This window comes from Canis lupus, chromosome 3 (assembly GCF_003254725.2).
Source record: "Canis lupus dingo isolate Sandy chromosome 3, ASM325472v2, whole genome shotgun sequence".
NCBI classification, from domain to species: Eukaryota; Metazoa; Chordata; class Mammalia; order Carnivora; family Canidae; genus Canis; species Canis lupus.
The window spans coordinates 49,272,253-49,289,990 of record NC_064245.1 but is presented as its reverse complement, the minus strand read 5'-3'; the positions used below and the strand labels follow the sequence as shown (position 1 = coordinate 49,289,990).

At 39.3% G+C, this 17,738-nt stretch overlaps 1 protein-coding gene across 16 annotated transcripts in view; it reads right to left on the bottom strand.

Annotated features, from left to right (window-relative positions):
- Positions 1–17,738, bottom strand: part of AKAP13 (A-kinase anchoring protein 13) — a 321,113-nt gene that overhangs the window by 68,821 nt on the left and 234,554 nt on the right. For 8 of the 16 annotated variants that reach the window (XR_003132759.3, XM_025438509.3, XM_025438510.3 and 5 more), the window contains 4 exons: positions 10,172–10,542; positions 7,882–7,935; positions 4,683–4,748; positions 2,619–2,811 (listed from right to left, as the gene is read on the bottom strand). Coding sequence is in view for 15 of the 16 variants with exons in the window: in XM_025438509.3 (XP_025294294.1) it covers positions 2,619–2,811; positions 4,683–4,748; positions 7,882–7,935; positions 10,172–10,542 (684 nt within the window). In the remaining variant the exon portion in view is untranslated. The remainder of the gene's footprint in view (positions 1–2,618; positions 2,812–4,682; positions 4,749–7,881; positions 7,936–10,171; positions 10,543–17,738) is intronic. The other 8 variants (XM_025438513.3, XM_035714807.2, XM_035714808.2 and 5 more) reach the window with 3 other exon arrangements.

Genomic DNA, 17,738 nt, shown 5'->3' with positions numbered 1-17,738 from the left:
GGAAATACCAACACACATATAGTATTGCTCTTGTTCTTCAAAAATCTAAATATCCTTTCTAGAGGTATAGGAGATACCAATAGTATTATTCTGATCTTAATGAGTTGGAAACAAAGCGGCAAGTAAAAGGTTTTAAGATCAAGAGCCAGGCAGCCATTCATCTGGGAAGAATTCTAAATCTTTCCTTTTCTTTTCTAAGATCAGACTGCTTCTACATGAACATGAGGGGGGCTGAAATTGGTAATTTACTGCCTTTAGTAAATTCACAGCAGCCATGTAACGCAACCAGCTGCAGAAGCTCCTGTAATAATGCCCCTAGGAGAATAGTCCACCAGTGTGTACTGGCATACTGCTGGTGGTGAGGGGCTCCCTCTCCTTCTGTTCTGAGACGGCCATTTCAAGTTGTTAGCTGACTTTACTTGGCATGAACCACCCCCTTAACAGTAGGCTAATATCTGCACATGCTCAAAAGGAAGCATTGAAAATCTGTTACTACCATGAATTCAACTCCAGTGTGCCAAAGACTTCTGATTATTTAAAGCTTGTTCCATGTGTAACCATGGAGTCTGAGGCAAACAGTTGCTATGTTTCATATACAACCGTGAGGTCTGAAAAATGAGCTCAGTGAAAGGCAGAGAGCTTTAGCAGGAAGCTGGCTGCTGGCGACTTGTCCAGATCAGAGATACCAGCAGCTCAAAGACCCACTCTGAGGCTGCACACAAGATAAAAACTGTGGGTGAGCAGAGAGTTCCAGAAAGGCTAATGAGCACAGGAAAGCACGAAAATGTCAGCAACTTCATCTAGAAAGACTAAATCAGAAAAGCCATTTTAGAAAGGCTTCAGCAGTAACTGATACCACTTATTAACAGACAGGGTCCGCTGTCCAATTCCTAGAAATATGTTTCAGAAAAGGTTTTACATAACAATATTAAGAAAATTAAAATGTTCCCATTTCCTCATTAAAACTCTCCAACTTCAAAAATGTGGAGAAAAGCAGTGAGAGTAGCAGCCAAGAATTCTGAGGTTAACGTTGTCCAGCCAACGGCCAGTTGTGAGGCCTTCGGCAAGTGCTTCAAATGGGCATGAAGTTCTCACACACAAGGCCTTATGTGGAATCTGAAGGGATATATTGGCTCTAAGTCTAAGATTCTGTTCACAAACCCACAACTTTGGTATTTTGCCTGGTCTTACAATGGACTTCCAAAGGATTCTATACACATGAAATGTGGTTTATTCTTCAGACTCCTCACTTACCAAAGATGCACTTGGCAAGCTATGAAAGAATTGTTTTTATTTTTCACTCTCTTTTTCTGTTACCATTAGGTTGAATAAATTTAAATCATTTGCTTCAATAAATATATTCTCCATTTTTTTTAAAATTTATTTTTATTTTTTAGTCATCTCTAATCACAGGGCTTGAACTCTCAACCCTGAGATCAAGAGGCAGCCAGGTGCCCCTATTCTCCATCTTCTTGCTATTTTTCTTAACCCTTTCTAAAGTGTCAGGCTCAGAAGACATGGGAGATGGGGAAGGGGGAGAAGTGGCAGAATTCCTTTGTGCCTTCAAACTGATTTTCGTCCGGCCAAAATTCTCTTGGACCTTCATGTAAGTAATACATTCATTATTAAGGTAACCCCCCAGTGTCCAATTTCTATTCGATCATATCACTGCTACGTAATGGGGTGTAACAGAACATTAAATGTCTACATAAAATCCTGTCACCAACTCAAGTTAACAGGCTGTTTTGACATTTTTGTTAGCTTAATTAGATACGGTTCCTTCTATTTCTACCTAAAACTCCAGTCATCTACTCAAACACAGGTGTTTAACTTTGTTGTCTGTTTAATTAGAAATGTTTCATTTGCATGTGTATCACAGAATCCTCCCAGAAATCAAGTGAAAGTTCTCTGGGCCCAAGTGGAAGATAAAGTACCAGGAGCCCAGGGTGGGAGGGTCTAAAAGCTTATGATTCTAGTTCTCACGGCAAACTCCCTGTACCTGGTGGTGAGTGACAGAAAGGCCCTCGAGGGTGAGCACTGGGAAAGTCACCTGACTGGCTGAGAGAAGACCAGGCCCTCCAGTAGGGAGTTCCAGGTGAGTGCCAAGGGCAGGCATGAAGAGATCATCAGTGGGGAGGGAGTACAGATGTTTTCTGAAAATTCTGACAGTGATGGGAAGCAGAGATGAAAAAACAGCCATTTTCTAGGCAATGTGAGAAGACAAAGATTTTTTTCCCCAGGAAGGGATAGGGTTTTGAAAAATTAGGTAATTTTATGTAACAACTTCAAGACTCATTTTACTATTGGGATGATAAAAGAAGTCCTCAGATAAGAAGGAAAAATTCAATTACACATCCTGGGTACTTTCCTTATTTAAAAACGTCTGCTTTGATGGAATATTTAAATCAGTGCAGATTAAAGGTATTCTTGAATTAGTGTTAAGTGCTAAAAACTTGCTTTGTGCTAGACTGAGTATATGGTATAATGGGTAAGCAATCACAGCTACTAGACTTCTATTAATCTAAGTCTTGCTTTTTTTGTTCCTCATGTGAGGACACATGTAGGGAAGCATAAATTTTTCCACATCAGCAGCCAGCATATATCCACTTTAGCCTTACCTGCTGATCAAGCATCCTATGTTCTCTCTGGCCTGATTCCAGATCCTCTTCTGAAAGTGACACCAAAGAGTCACCCCTTTCTTCACCATTGAAAGGGTGTCTGAGTTCTTTGGTGTTTATGGAGTTTACATCTAGGGATGAAGATGGCTTGTTTCCGACACCAGCTCCTCCTGTCAAGCCTTCTAGGCTGAAACTGAACACAGAGTAAAGGAGTTAATTCATTCTATTTCTGAATCTCAGAAAGGAAGGAGGACACGAAACTGCTCTGGGTGTATCTCCCTGCTGATATATCATTTCTATGTCATCTAGCAAAGTTATCGACAAGGGCAAGGCACAAATGAGTGCCAACTATCTTTACCCCCCAACAGGTGTTGGTACGCCGAGAAAGAACACTGCACTGAGATTTTCTTATCTCATTCAACTTGTTCAAATGTTGGCCATCTAAGGTCATTTTCTCAAGATTTTTTTTTTCAATACACCATATGGATAAGACCGTAGTATCTTACTGATCTTTTATTTATGGGTGGTTTTCCTTGACCTGACGTAATTAATCTTTGCCAAAGTCTGAGCTCAGCCAATACCAAAGAATTAAATGGCATGGAGAAAAAAGATGCATAAGTAACTTTCAGAAGATAAACACGGAGACTCAGACTTGCCCTTGAGTCAGTTAAGTGGATCTTTACAACTTTACATTCAACTACAGTCTAGCTGACCTTTATAATTTCACAGGTACGTGTCTACTCCAGAAACCCAAGTGTTACTTATGAGCAGTATCATCTGTACATCTGGTTGGACAACAATTGCTTTACAGGTTCCCGGAGAACCGTCAACTGCAGACAGATGCATAGGCCGCCTTAAAGAATGAAATGCTGAAAAGCTACTAAGTCTAAGAGTTTTAATCTTTTGGTTTTGATATTGACCAAGAAAAGGGGGGCAAACTTAGGGCATGGGATGCCTGGAATAAAGATTCTGTGGTCTGCAGAGTGAAAAAGCTTTTTTTTGTTGTTGTTGTTGTTGTTGGTTGTTTGTTTTTTGCAAACAGGAGACTACAAAGAGTAGTTAGCATCTCTCCGCCTTGGGGCACTAGCCAGAATAATCCACATCTGTTGCAGTTGCAGTGAGAACTTCTTTAAAATAAGCAAGATTGCAAAATATAGCTGTAGCAGACCACGTTCTTAGTTACAAGCAGCTGGAAATGCATTTGAAGGTAAACTGAAGCTATTCAGTTATCTCTGCTCAAACTGTACAGTTAGTTCTTACAAATAATCCATGTGTGCCAATCCAGAGGGCTTGTATTTGCTTTTTTTATTTCATAAATTACTTATTATGAACTGAAACCATATGCTTCTATTTTTCTCTAGTGGGTAATTTAAACAATGGATTTTGTTTTTCTTATTTCAATATGACAATAGAAATCATGATTAAATGTTAAGTAAATATGTCTCTGTGAAACTCATTTTCAATACCAGGGAGACAGGCTAAGTGAAGAAGAAATTCAGTTTCTATTGTGAATTGTCTGTAAAGCCTGAGAAAAACCAGTCTATCATTACCCACAAAACTTAATCCTAAAAGTGTTTTAGTAATTAAATCTGGCTGCTTAGCTAAGAGAAGAATATGAAACAATGAGGAATCTGTGATTTTGGAAATCTAAAGAGATTGGGGGATTTGGAAACAAAACAGAAATAAGTGCATCTTATTAGCTGCCTTGCTTCTGTCACTGTTTTCCTCAGGATGTGGGAATCCCCAGGTTCTGGAAATTAGGACAAACCAAAACCAAGCAAAGACATGATCTACTTTATACCATAGATACAAGTCTGTGCAGAAAACACCAAATCTCCAGCCACTTGAGACAAATAGGATGCATCAGGGTACACCATCCACCTCCTAGTCCGTACCCCTTCAAATGGATTAGTGATACCCATAGCAGAGGCAACTCAACACAGTGCTCACAAAGCAGGATGCCATATGCATTTGAGCCACACAGAAGCAAGCTCCCAGCCAAAAGCCCAGGTGCCATATTTTATGATTCCCCCTTTGGGGGCTGGACATGTAACAATACCATACCTTCTGTAATTAAAGTCAGCACTCAGGGCAGCAGAGTATTGCACACCAGAGGGACACCAGCTCATACTGGGGATGACATCAAAGGCAGAAACAGAAATGGAGGGAGAAAAGAGGAAACAGCAATGGGGTTATTGGGTTTGAAAAGAAAAGCCATAGTTACAGACAGATGGATTTATTTGATCATCAAAAAAAGGAACATAACATTTAGAATTTAGAAAAAGGCTAGAACAAAAACGACAGAAACTTAAAACTGCTCTACTCATACCCATCTAGACAATGTGCTGGAAATGATTATGTGAGTTTGCCACAGGGTAACAGCTCTGAACCAAGAGTGCTCCCTCCTCAGGTATTGTCCAGAGGCATCCCCATTACTAGAGACAGTCCCTCTGTACGCTCTGCCACACTACTCTCAGACCTCTGTGGCCACGGTGATAATCCTTAACTACACTAAACTCACCTTTGACTAAAAGGGACAATGACAAATTACACTGGGGTAGGATCAATGGGTCATGAGTTTTCTTCACATGTTTCCAGTTAGGGTCCATCTAAGCCGGAGGTCTCCTGAGTCTTTCCTAATAAGGATATCCTATCAACACTCACACCCATCTTTAAACCCTACTCACTAAGTTCTTGTGATGAAGATATGCCATGTCACACTAGTCACATTTCCTTATATTTTAATGATAATGAAAGCACGTATTTTTTTTTCAAAAGAAAAGGAATTCTATGGTACTGAGTGAGAACTGTCTTAATTTTAGGTTTGCATCCATCTTTCCAAGATGAAAAAAAAAAAAAAAACACTCCATTTAATCATCTACTTTGATTATCTTGGCACTGGTATTTACCCTTAAGCAGGAGGGATAGAAAATCTAGGGTTGGAAATACCATGTAAATATAACTAAAAACAAACAAACAAAAAAATCAAAATATCATGTACTCTGTGAAGGTTGCTGCATCAAGTCAGGATTTTTGACGGACAAATAAAAAACCAGTCAAAAAATACACCACTACCATTTGGGGCCTTAAAAATCTAAGTGATGTATTTTTGTTTTCAGAAGGGGATAAGAGTAACACCCACTCAGCTCCCTCTGGAATCTTGCAAATGGGAAGATGTGCAGACCCCAAAACCCTTTGAATACTCTGAATATACCTAATAACTTTGCTTTGTTGATAAGTGGGGGTTTCTGACAGATGAAAAGACACAAGGAAAATGGCGGGAGAATAAACAGAAGAGCTAGCCCTATGAATGTTCTAAAAATACATCTTTAATATCACTTAAAAATAATTTCAAGAGTAAAACACTTAAAATCAGGTTAAATTAAGAGCACAAAGCTCACAAGGGCAGAAGCAGAAAGGAGAAATATGCATCTAAGACACATCTCTAGTCTGATAAACGAAATCAGACTGATTTATAATTTGCTTGTGCAAGGGAAGCAAGCCTCGATATAAGTTACAAACATGCACAAGACTAAGAAGTCCATTCTCTGAAATTATTAACTTCATTGTGAATCTCCAAACTGTTAATAAAAATTAAAAAAACACCCAACTTCTTAAAAACACATGTTAATCAGCAACTGAATATACATTACCAAATTATCATTAAAAAAATAAATCTCCTTCTACAGATTTAAACATCCCTCTACTCTCAGAAAGTGATAATGCTGTGAGAGAGCAGGGTGAAATTTAGGATAATGAGAATGCTGAGAGACAGGAGACAGAAGGAGGGATATGACAACCATCCTGAGGCTCCAGGAAGGAAGCTGCAGGTGGTGCTCAAGCAGCAGCAGACCTGCCCTTCCTTCTTAACAGAGAACTCGGATCATAAGAGTGGTTTGTAGGGTTTTTTTTGAGAGCCTCCTAAATTTCCTCAGTTCCTCAATTAGTGGAGGTGACATTTAATGGTTCTTTGACCTTACTTTGAGAGTTCGGAAATTCTAGATTTTTAAAAAACAAATATTCTGCTCCCCACCTGTTAACACTTGTGGGAATGTTTCAACTTTACTAGCTAAGGCTTCATATAAAATTTTAAATTATACTTCACATTCTTCCTGCAGAAAAATGACTAAGGGTGAGACGGTACCTAGCTCTATCGTGAAGCTTGATCTGTACGCTGAGACTGTATCCAGCAACTTGTCATCTTCCACTGTCAACACATGCACACTTTTAATAAGTTCACACTGAAGGCTTTAACAGAGAGCCAAACAAATCTCTAAAGGTCTCAGATTCTTCTGAAAGGGGCACTTAACAACGTGTTCTCCTGGGAGAACAACTCAGCTGATCCATGATTACCTGAGATTCACGAGAGTATTTGTATTCAAACTCAATTTTGTGTCTGAAATCAGGCATTATAGGAAGTACCCACTGGAAAAAGACAAAGCCGGGAGGATTACTATGTGCCAGCTTCCCAAGGAAGGGCTTCAGCTCAGAACTGAAAATACCTCTTCACAAATGTCTCCCAATATGACAAGCTATGTGTAATTCCACCACCATTTCTGGATTTCTGAATTTCCATCCCCTGCACCCCCCCCCCCCCAAATAATGGAAGGAAAGGTCACTAATAATGACTTCTGAACAAGCAGAGTAAAACTCAGTATCTGAAAAGCAAATTGGCACTTTTTGGCTAGAAAGGACTATTCAGCTTATAAATTACTAATTTCTAGTTTCAAAATGTTACCTGACAAAAAATAATTAAGGAATTCAGACTGTGAGATAAGCTAACGTGCCTTGTTTTCAGAAATGACTGCATCAACAATGGAGTGGTCAGTGGGCCTAGATGTGTTGAAAATGTGTTAGGGCCTGTGTGCCAGCACACAATTTTTTTTTCCTTCCCCCTTTTCTGAGGGTGGGGGAGGAGGAAGAAATAGTACTCCCCAGGGTCCCTCAGGCACAATCAATGTGACTTTGAATTCTCCTAGGGAGAGTTATCACAGTGATATCTGAACACCAGTAAGTACAAGACAGAAAAAACATTAACAAAATTTTTTTAAAGATAAAAATAGAAAACTTCAGATTCATGAAACCATTTCATATGCAAATGAACATCAGAAATTAATAAATACCTATATTTTATTTGCTTGAAGCAGATGTGGCATTTTAAAAATAATCATCATGTTTAATCATGGCTTAAGCAAAATGAGATGCTTGTTAGTATAAGCTCAGAGGCAACACAGTTAGTCCATCAAGTTAGTGAACTCTGTACCTTCTCCTATGAATGGGAGGTCTCCTGACAACATCCCCAAGAACTCGCAATGAACTGAAAATGAATGGTGGAAGAGGTCAGTGTTGAGATGAAACACAATGAACACAAATGCATGAAGCATACAGACATCACAAAGGGGGAGACTCAGGCCACAGAGATACAGAGAAACAGTACAGGAAGGCAGGAATGAAAGAATGTGGAGTTAGAAACACAGGAGAACCAAAAAGGCCTGGCAGCCTGACAATTTCTGGGGAGGATCACTCTGCTCCCTCCTTGCTCCAAAGAGGTAGTAATCAGATGACAAGGAATGAGGTTTATTAACTCATACAAGTAAAAGGATTTTAACATTCAAAGCTTTAAAAGAATTTCTTAAGGCTTTAAAACTCAGGTTACATTATATGCAGATTAAGCATTAGCTAAACCAATAATTCCAGTCCATCCACCATCTCCAGAGGCATTGGGGCAGTGGTGAGAGGGATGGCCAGTGCTAGACTCAAACAGGAGATGCCATGATATTACACAGGTTGCAAATATGAATAATTAAGTGAAAGGGTTCTAGTCTTCATTGTCTTAAGAGCACCATGTAATCTTGGGCAAATCATTCAGTTTGAGCTTTAATTTCCTCATCTGGGCTAGAAGATCCATAGTCACAGACAACTCTGAAATCAAAGTCACAGTGACAGGATCCATAGTGGGTTATAAAGAAAAATGGATTGCATTTATAAACTCTCATTTCTTGATGCCGTTATCATCTTTGACAGAATGTCCTGTCAAGAGGCTACTCTTGACTCAGGAAAAGAATTCCACCTATAGGGATCATTCCCCACATCCTTATTTACTTATTTTTTTAACTAGTATGAATGTTTTTTTTTTTAAAAGTACAGCGTGAAAAAGCTGGGAAGGAAGGCTAAAAAAAACTGTTTATATAATTTATGCTTTCAAATGTACATAAAAACTATCCAGGAGATAGATTTTAAAAATAGTATCCTGCACTCTACCAAAGAATAATATGGAATCACAGAAAAGGCACTTAACTAGGAGACCAGAAACCTAGATTCTACTGACCTCACTCGGTAAGTGATATCAACTATTGGCAGCAGTCTTATCTGCACAAATGCAGACAATGCCACCTGACTCAGCATTTGGACTGGAAAATCAGATGGGATACTGTGTTATTAAACACGTCCAAGAGGAGTAGCACATGAGGAAAGTGTAAAGTATTGCTGGGAGCTCCATGAAGGTGGGGACTCTGGCTCATTCACCTGTGTCTCTAGAACCTAGAAATGTCTGGCATGTAGTGGGTGCTCAATATATTCTGGCTGAATAAAAGAATAAACGAGTGAATGTCAGCAGATAACACGTACCTATAGTTTTGAAATCTGAGCCATGTTTAAGGAAGTAGAGGAATTAAAAAAAAAAAAAAAAAAAAAGCCCTAACCGTCCCAGGTGAGGTTTATCACACCACCTGTTTTAAAACAACAGTCAGCCTGCTCCCTTAGCTTTTCCTCCTCAAGAAAGTAGCTCTGGAGTAGGCACAACTATACATACAGCAGGCATCATGGCATTTGTTTGCTGGAGTGAAAACCGTCTGCTTAAATTCGTGTAAGCAGCCTCTGGTCAGAAGGCAACTCCACACTACCCTCTGATAGCCTGCTTCCAAACTGAACGGCTGAGACTGGGTCACGTGTAAACACGTCCCTAACAACTGGAGGATATGTGGAAAAATATCAACCATTCAATGATACTGAAGGATTCTTTTGCTCTTTTATGATTAAATAATCATTTCAACTCTGTCAAAACTTTCTGCATTAGAAATGGACAGCAATTCTCAGGAAGCACGTTGAAAACAGATAGTATTAAGACTAACATTTCATGTTTAGTTTTTAATCTGAAATTGACAGGACACTATTCCCTCCACAAGTTTTTAATCTATGAATTTTATTAACAAATGACTGTAAGCATTAAATACCCACCATGTAACAGACCTACTTCACTTGCAGTATTTAGAATTATTATAAATATTCTGAAAGGCAGGTATTTTCCAGATGAGAAAATTAAAGCCCAGAGGAGTCAAGTAACTTGCCCATGCAAATATATCTATATAATGAGTTAACAGAGCTGGGGTTTGAACACAGGTTTTCCTGATCCCAAAGCCCATCTGCTTTTTTCCATACCACGGTGTCTCCTAAATTTTTTTTTTTTTTTTAACCACAATAACACCAAGTCACAGCATCAGAAGCAAGCAGACACTGAGAAATGAAACCAACAGCCCCCGCCAGGTCCACCTCACCTGCGCTGGTTCATTTCAGCATCACTGGCCGCGTTCTTCCCAGGACCCCAGCTGTGCCTCCGGAAAGGGGACAGCGAGCGCATGGAGCTCCTCAGTACAGAGCAGTTCGCAGGCACCTCGGTGATGCTGTCCATCTCCTCCTCCTCCATCTCACCTGAGCCGGCAGCTTCACCCTCGCTCTCTCGACCCTCAGCTCCCACCCCATGGCTGTAGAAGCCGTCAAGACACTGCTGATCTCTGGACCTGTTCAAATTTGAAATCTGGGGGAGGGATACATCACTGCCATGAGAAGAATGTCGATCCAAGGAAGCTGTGTCGTCAGTGGAAGAACTGGATCCAGTGATATCACAGACCAACTGCTCTTCCTCGGGCTGTCATGGAGAGAAAATATGCACAGCTGAAAATGGCAAGGCGTCATAATTCCCGAACCAAGAGTGGCTTCCTGGTGGCTGCACAGTGGGTAGGATGGGCAAGACCCCAATTGGCATCAAACAGGTGTTTCCTTTTTGAAAGCATGGTCACAGTTGGATTCAAATAGCCCCTGATGAAGGTGTGGTCTAGGTCTGTGCTCTTTCTACCCTCTTATTAGAGGTACACAGACCATTCCTTTCTTACAGCGGAAAAGCATCCAACTCAGGTTCAGGTTGGTTGCACAGGCCAATACCACCAACTGAAACAAAGAGAACTTATGTACCCAGGCTTTCTACTGTGTGAAAACTCTAAATTCATATCCTATTAGGTTTAATTTTTCCCACAAGCTTTAACTAAAAACACGGTTGACTGCTTGGCTGCCATAATGTTCTGAAGTTAATAGTCCAAAAGCAAGTCTGTAATTATTTTAAGAGGCCTTTTGAAAAATGCAGAATAGCTTATAACCCAATCTAAAATCTGCCATGAAAGCCCACATTCTGGGCCATGAATGCCTACATGGAAGAAATCTATTCATTTCACTGGGAATTGGCAGTGTTATCAAGCCAAATAGAACATAAAATAATCAGTCCTGGCAACGGAGTCTTTAGTAAGTGATGATGCTCTTTCCCTGGTCAAACTCTGGAGCCTAAGAGAAAAGTACATTTTGATCCCAGTAGCCCTGACATTCTCTGTTTCCACAAACACCAGAGCACATAATTGGATAGGTGAGGGAAAGATGAGCATCCTGATGCTCAGAAGATGAATTTATCTGGAAGATACATAGAAGTGTCTAGAAGATGCATGATCACACTCTTGAATTTGGGCACTGAACTCTTAACATCTTTATTGTGTTCTAGGACAGGGAGCAGGGACTAGGGAAAGGCATTCTGTGGTTTATTTTTCCTTCTTTCCAGTCTAATCAAAGTTTTAATTTAATTAAGAGTGAAGAAACTTACAGTTCTTTGAGAAAGCTTTTAATAATTATGAGAACTAATGAGACTTTTAGCTTTGGAATAGAAAATAAGACCTAAAAAAAAAAAAAAAAAAAAAAAAAAGAAAAGAAAATAAGACCTATTCAAGAAGGAGAGTATTTTCAAATATTTACAGTAACACTTCAAAAGCATTCTCTTCCAGCTCATATGAGCTTTATTCACTCTGTGGCATCCTGGTTTCCTCATTTATTTGATCTGAAAATGATGGTAAAGGATGAGACTAATAGGGAGATGTGGGGGTCACTAGGACCCAGACTGGTTCTCAGTCCTTCCCAATACACAGGTGGTGAACAGCAAGAACAAGATGTGAACTCAGGCAGATTTCAACTACAACTGCCCTGTTCTGTTCCCCCTCATCATCTTTTAAAAAATTCCTGCAAGGGGCGGAGGGTGCCTAGGTGGCTTAGTCCGTTAAGGGTCTGCCTTGGGCTCAGGTCATGATCCCAGGGTCCTGGGATGGAGCCCTGTGTCAGGTTCCCCGCCCAGAGTGGGGCGGGGGGGGGGGTGGGGGAAGAGAGTCTGCTTCTTCCTCTCCCTCTGCCCCTCCACCTGCTCATGCTCTGCCCCCACCCCCAATGAATAAATATATATTTTTAAAGATTTTATTTATTTATTCATGGCGGGGGCGGGGGGCAGATGCTCAACTGCTGAGCCACCCAGGCATCCCAAATGAAAAAACCTAAAAAAAAATTCCTGCAAGGACAAGATCTTGAAGTTCTGTGTTCCCTCCACTGGGTCACATTGTAAAGTAAAACAATGTTTTAACCAACTAGATTCTAAAATAGGGTAGGTATTATTTCAAATTAAAATCATCAACCATTCTTTTTAAATTAGTGGGGATTAACTCGCATGTGTAATAAGCATCTATCTTCTAGTAAGACATTAAAACAAGCTGGGAAAATTATTGGTGGCCTGTTTGTACACACTTTAAAAAAGGATAACTCTGTCTAGCATATATCCTCAACAGTGTTGATCCCGGTGTGTGCTAGAACATCTGTGTACTTTTAACTCTGATAAGCCAAACTAAGCCCCTAAAAACTAAATAATCAGGGAGTTTTCACAGTAAATACCTGAGTTCTTTAGTCCTTGCACTCCTAGTAAGAATGAAGCTCACACTAATATTACGCTCAAGTTTTTTTTTTAATTGTACCTTATTTTTTAAAGATTTATTTATTCATAAGAAACACACAGAGAGAGGCAGACACAGGCAGAGGGAGAGGCAGGTTCCCTACAGGGAGCCCGATGCCGGACTCAATCCCAGGACCCCAGGATCACGCCCTGAGCCAAAGGCAGATGCTCAACCACTGAGCCAACCAGGTGCCCCTTTATTGTATTCAATTCTTATTATGAGCTTGTGGTTATTACTTGAAAAAGGGAAAAACAAGACAAATTCAGTAACTGACGTAAGTCTTCATTTCTAAGTATTGAGGCAAATGGTTTTTCTTTAATGCTAGATCAAATCTAAAAGAACGCTCTAAATTACTTTTTCCCCAAGACTTATGTGCTCTCAAAAGAATTTCCCAGCTTTATCATGTCTTTATACTATCCTGGCAGAATAGAAAGCAGTCAGGGGTGTGACCAGAAACTAGGAATATGGTCCTAGTCTTTCTATACCTAGGTATGTAGCCACTTTCTCAATTTGTCTATCTAAGATGATGATCTTTTAGATCTAAAGATACTAGACCTTACCAAAGGCTGTTGCAAATTACTATTTTAATAGTGAATAGAGGGGAAAAAAGTGGGGTTTTTAAGTGTTTGGATTTTTTTTTTTTTATTTCCTTCCAGTCCCTGAATTTATTAGTGCTTTAGTTCTTAGAAGAACCATTACTTTCATCATTCTCCACACTCATCACAGAAAGTACCAGGTTTGAGAATACTGTTTTTCCATTTATATATCAGAAGGGGGAAAAGTTCTGGCTGTTGTCACATAAGAGACTGTTCCATGCCTAATATTTGAAGCCATTCTTAATAGTTTTTGAATTATGTGCTGGTCTTTCTTTGAGACTTCTTTTCTCTTAAAACGTCTGCTAATTAAATGACTTTCAGAGACTTAGAATATTAGTCCTGATTGTCTGGAGAAAAGGTGCCACGGGATCAACTTAACTAGCACATTTAAAAAAAATATGATTTTGACTCCATGTAAATCAAATGCACTAGTTACACTGATCCCCTGGCACCATTATGACTGTTACTTAGACATACATGCAATGTGACTATTCCATAAATGTGAGTAATGGTTATTTACTAGATATTCACCACATGGGAGGCTCTGCACTAAGTGATGTAGATGTGTTTGTTCTTTTAATATTTGATTTAGTAGATTTTTTAAAAAAGATTTTATTTATTTATTCATGAGAGACAGAGAGAGAGAGAGAGAGAGAGAGAGAGAGAGAGAGGCAGAGATGCAGAGGGAGAAGTAGGCCCTCTGTGGGGAGTCTGATGCAGAACTCAATCTCAGGACCCTGGGATCATAACCTGAGCTGAAGGCAGACACTGAGCCACCCAGGAACCCTGATTTTGGTAGATATTCTTATTCTCATTTTATACATGAAACAACTGAGGTCCAGTGAGGTTACATAATAAGATTCTAATTTAACTGGTCTGGGATAAAGGCCAGATTATTTTTCTTCTTCTTAAAGTGATGATAAAATGTTTTAAAAAATTAAGATCAACTCCAGTCCTAAATGTAAAAGCTAAAATTATCAATGTCCTAAAGGAAAACAACTTGACTAGGGGCAGACAAATCAGTAGCAGAAGAGGACACAGGTAATAGCAATGGCCATAAAAACTGGATGAATTATACTTCACCAAAATTCTAAACATTCAGTATATCAAGACACATTCATGAAAGCAAATAGGGAAGCCATGTACTGAAAGAAAATATTTGCAAAACATAAATCTAACGAATGACTGGTATCCAGGATACATATACACAATTCCTACTTCTCAACAAAAAGACAAACCAATTTCTTTTAATGGGCAAGAAACATGAACAAGACATTACACAAAGGAAGATACACAAGTGGCCAATAAACACATGGAAATGTCTTTAAGAGTATCGCTGGTTGTCAAGGAAATGCAAATCAAAATGAGCTACCACTACATGCACACCAGAAATGCTAAAGTCAAAACAAAACAATCATACATGTTGATAAGAACATGGAGCAACCAAAACTCTCATACATTGCTAGTGAGAATGGAAAATGATACAATCACTTTGGGAAAAGGTCTGGCAATTTTTTATAAGACTAAACCTACAGCCACCATACGATTCATCAGTTCCTTTCATCTACCTAAGAGAAATAAGAACATTTATATTCCATTCCTATGAAGCTCTGAAATAAGGAAAATTAACCAGTGACAGGAAAAAATTTAAACAGTTATTGCCTCCAGGGAGTTGGAGAGGAGACAGAGAAGGGACATAAGGAAACTTTCCAAAGTGAAGTAACAGCCTGATGCAAATGGGGGTTTGGGTTACAAAGATGAATGAACTTGTTAAAAGTCGCTGAGGTGCAGCTATTATGGGAAAAAGTATGTAGATTTCTCAAAAAATTAAAACTAGAACTGCTCTATATAATCTAGCAATATCCCATTTCTAGGTATATATCCAAAGGAAATAAAGCCACTGTCCTGAATAAGTATCTGCACTCCCATGTTCACAGCAGCATTATTCAAAGTAGCCAAGACATGAAAATATCTTAAGTGTCCATGAACAGCTGAACAGGTAAAGAAAATATTATTCAGAGTTAAAAACAGAAGGAAATCCCACCATTTACAACAACAGGGATGGACCTTGAGGGCAACATGTTAAGTGAAATAAGCCAGGCAAAGACAACTTTTACATGATCTCACTTCTTTATGGAATTCAGAAATGGTAACTCATAATAACAGAGAGTAGAACAGTGCTTCCTGGGGATGGAGGGTAGGGGAGAGGGGGAGATGTTAAAAGGAACAAACCCTCAGGAGACAAATAAATGCTGAAGACCTGATATACAGCAGGATGACTACAGTTACTAATAATGTACTGTATACATGAAATTTGCTAGGAAAGTAAATCTCAAGTGTTCTTACCGCCTCCTCAGAAAGGTAACTGGGAGGTGATAGATACTTTGGTCTCATTGTGGTTAGCATTTCACAATGTAGGTCTATCAAAGCATCATCTTGTACACTTTGAATATGTACTATTTTTGTCAATTATAACTCAATAAAGCTGAGGGAAAAGTCACTGAATGGTAGCCTTCACACCGTGCATTTCACGGTGTATAGATTTTATAAAAAATAAAAAACTATGTACACATATGAATTCTAAGTATTTGGGGGGTAAAAGTGGATTGTTAATCGAATTCAGCAATTAGATGGACAGGTGTGTAGAAAAACGATGGACAGATGCACATGTGTGTAACAAAGCAAATATAATAAGGTAATGGTAGAATCGAGGTGGTGGGTGTTCACTGTATAGCTCTTCCAACTTCCCTGTGTTTCAGCATCTTCTCAATAAAACACTGGGGGAAAATGCCCTACTGGCTCTCTTCACCAACAATTATACTAGATAGGAAATATACAGGTACAGAGAGAGGGGTAATCATTATGTAAAAAAAAATATATATATATTATATATTTATATATGTATATTCTATAAATATATATGTATATAGATATAAAAACAACTATGCACTTTCTATCTTACAACTACACCTTAAGGAATGTTTGATATTGTCAAAATACTAGTTCTTTAATTTTAATAACTTACTCATTAAATTAAATTGTTGTCTATAAGACACAAGGCATTCTGCTATGTGCCTTGGAAAATAACAGCTCACATTCTGAACACCTAATATTGCCAACTGTTTAATCCATTTGCGTGTGATAATTTATTTAAGTATCTAAGCACGTGATAGCAAGCTGTTTCACAGTTCGAAATTATAATAATTTTCAATACTTGTGCATGAACGATAATAGTTTTCTGATTTGGATTCTATAAGTATAATCACTTTTATCCTTGAAAGGCTAAAAAACTTTTTTGGCTTGATGATCAAGTACTTGAGAGCAGGGATCCCTGGGTGGCGCAGCGGTTTGGCGCCTGCCTTTGACCCAGGGCGCGATCCTGGAGACCCGGGATCAAATCCCATGTCGGGCTCCCAGTGCATGGAGCCTGCTTCTCCCTCTGCCTGTGTCTCTGCCTCTCTCTCTCTCTCTCTCTGTGTGACTATCATAAATAAATAAAAATTTATTAAAAAAAAAAAAGTACTTGAGAGCAAACTATAGCAGACGAAAAGAAAGGATGTTCTCTTAAGGTTTAGCATCTTGGGGGAGTTACTCTGATTTTTTAAATTGTGGGTACATTTTATGACCTGCAGAAAAAATAAGGTGTCAGGGCTTTATTTTATCTAAATCTCTTTGGGGACAGAGACTGCAACTATCAGTATTTTCGTGGACCTCAATTAACCTTTTGGATAACAGGGTGACCAAGATTATACATTTTATGATCACTCTTTCTTTGCTAGTGCCAAGAAATATCCCAGGATTTCTTCCTACTTTAAAAACAAAACCTAGGGGCGCCTGGGTGGCTCAGTGGTTGACTGTCTGCCTTTGGCTCAGGTCATGATCCCGGGGTCCTGGGATTGAGTCCCACCCACATCAGGCTCCATGCAGGCAGTCTTCCTCTTCCTCTGCTTATGTCTCTGCCTCTCTGTGTCTCTCATGAATAAATAAAATCTTTAAAAAATCTAAATTTTACACTGGTCATCTATGAAGACCTTAGAACTAACAAATATTCACAAGAGTCATCACAAAGCTCCTATCACCCAAGAGTCATATTTATTGAAGGTATGCTGAATGGAAGCAGAAGGTTAAGGTGAAGAGTTTGTGACAAATGCAGCAGACTACTAAAGAGACCTCTGTGATGCCAGAGTGACACACACAGCTGTAGGAAGTGACTAACGCACCACTCGTAGTTCACAGAAAAGAGTGTTGTGATGCCTTGCCCAGGGATGACTTTTTAGAGATGGGAGAGGGGAAAGCACTTCAGGACAGTATGTTTCACAGCACACCCTGTGGGGCTGTCCACCGAGGCAGACAGAGAAGGACACTGCTGATGGCCTGTCTGCCACCACCTTGCTTCTGTGTAAGTCACTGGCTATTGAAGTAGGTGCCTAGGGGCACCT